The sequence below is a fragment of the Verticillium alfalfae genome, genomic scaffold (genome assembly GCF_000150825.1).
Source record: "Verticillium alfalfae VaMs.102 supercont1.2 genomic scaffold, whole genome shotgun sequence".
Lineage (NCBI taxonomy): Eukaryota > Fungi > Ascomycota > Sordariomycetes > Glomerellales > Plectosphaerellaceae > Verticillium > Verticillium alfalfae.
In genome coordinates, this window is record NW_003315037.1 from 835,294 (window position 1) to 837,258 (window position 1,965).

General features: G+C 58.6%; 2 protein-coding genes across 2 annotated transcripts in view; one reads left to right on the forward strand and one right to left on the reverse strand.

Moving 5' to 3' along the window:
• Positions 1-1,150, forward strand: part of VDBG_01724 (phospholipase D1) — a gene marked incomplete at both ends in the record, with an annotated part of 5,551 nt that extends 4,401 nt beyond the window's left edge. The window contains one exon of the mRNA XM_003007490.1: positions 56-1,150. Within this exon, the coding sequence (XP_003007536.1) occupies positions 56-1,150 (1,095 nt within the window). The remainder of the gene's footprint in view (positions 1-55) is intronic.
• A 507-nt stretch (positions 1,151-1,657) lies between these two features.
• Positions 1,658-1,867, reverse strand: VDBG_01725 (COQ7; the record flags this gene model as incomplete). The annotated part of the gene is made up of 1 exon (XM_003007491.1): positions 1,658-1,867. The coding sequence occupies one exon, from the start codon at positions 1,865-1,867 to the stop codon at positions 1,658-1,660; it is 210 nt and encodes a 69-aa protein (XP_003007537.1).
• Between the last annotated feature and the right edge of the window lie 98 nt (positions 1,868-1,965).

The following is a 1,965-nucleotide window of genomic DNA, read 5'->3' on the forward strand; positions in this document are numbered from 1 at the left end:
CACACGAGCGACGGCTCCCTGTCGCAAGCGGAAGAGCAAGACAACGGTGTCGCAGAATGACAAATTGCCACCCATGCCGGCACTCAACCGTCGCACTACGGATCAGCTCGGCCTGCTCCGTGCCAACCAGCTTCCTACCCTGCCGGCCGTCGATGACACGGATATTGGCGGGCCGCCCGTCTATCTGGACGTCAATGGACAACCATCCATGGGACCAGCCCATCCCTTGGCGGCCGACATTAAGCAAGCCCGACTCGACAAGGACTGCATGCGTGATCCCGTGAACTTTTCGTTCATGGACGAGATATGGAATCGTGTCGCCGAAAATAACACCAAGCTTTTCCGCCGCGTCTTCCGCTGTATGCCGGATTCCGAGGTTCTCACGTGGAATGATTACCGCGACTTCACCAGCTACAACGAGAGATTTGTCAACAGCATGCAGGGCAAGAAGGCGGGCGAGGAACCCGAGGTTGCCCCCGAGGCTGCGGAGCAGTCGAATGCTGCAGGTAGCGGCGGAGCCGGCATTGGTATCCCTGGCCCAGCCGCGATTGCGAAGGCGGCAACAGACAAGATGGAGGAAAAGACGGGTCTTGACAAGGTCAAGGAGCACGTCCATCCCCCAAAGATTATGGTGCCCAGCAACACTACTGGTAACGAAGAGTTCAATGAAAAGGCCGACCGTGCAGCTCGCCGCGACAAGGTCGATCATCAGGGCGTCGCACCAAGGAATGGCGCGGACCCTGAGAAGTCGATCCCATTCGATGCCCCTTCGCCTATTCTCCCTGCTGGCGACACACCCTTCCCGGCGTTTGACGGAGCAGAAGAACCTTCAACGTTGCCTACTCGAGAGAAGAGTCGTGATCGACGCGCGACGTTTCAGCCGACGGAGAAGGAGCCGGCCAGAGACAGAGATAGGAGCGCGTCCGGTCAGCAGAACCAAGGGTCTGTCCGTCGCCGCAGACGTGCCACTACTAAGGGCAGCCGCCGTGGCGGGACCCCTGAGGACGTCCTCCCGGCCGCGGAGGCAGAGGAGCTGCTCAACCTGATCCAGGGACATCTGGTACAGTTCCCTTACGATTGGCTGGCGACTGAGGAGCAGAACGGCAATTGGGGCTTCCAGGTGGATGGCGTTGCGCCTCTGCAAATTTAGTAAGTCGATGAATGCTAGGAGATCGTGCGGCGTAGGTATCCTTGCTAACAAACTCGCAGCAACTGATGACGTTGAGTGCTGTCTGTATCTTTTCGAGTTCCTATCATTGGGGGTAGGACATGGTCATGTCAGCTCGGCGTTGGATGGGTCGTCGCATTTCAGCATGGGAAGAAAGATGGTCCTGGACATGCCCGTTTCTACTACAGGACCAACGCGCTTTGTAGGGTAGCCTTTGCATTGTAGCCTGGCCTTCGCATTCATGTGTGATTGATTAACATTGCCTGCTTTGGGCAATTTTTGCATTTTATTTCTATCCATCTTGCACAGTGGTGTTACACATATTTCTTCCCATGGTAAGCCAACCCATGGTACGGCCATCCTACAATTTCCGCGTCCGTCACCATACAAATAACGATGCGGCCTGGACCCGCCCTCTTCCTCTCTTTTCTCTTCGTCGTTCTCGATATCGAGGGCATCGTGGAAAAGTCCTTCCGGGGGAAGCACCGCTCAGACCTTCTCGCTCACCCAGATGGCGCCCTTGCAGCCGGCGCGAATGACGCCGGTCAGCAGCCAGTGGGGCTCCGCCTTTTTGGCGTCGTGCTCGACGGCGTGGTCGAGGTGCTCGAGCTCCTCGTCGCGTATCCTGCGCAGCGTGGCGATGAGGTCTGTGAGCTCGGGGCCGACGTCGTAGCCGTCGTCGCGCCAGCGGGCGACCATCTCGAGCAGGACGCGGATCTGGGCGTTGTAGTGGTCGCCAATCTCCGTCTCGCGGCCTCGGTGCAGGCCATGGCGGGCTCGCGGCCGAGGACGGCGGT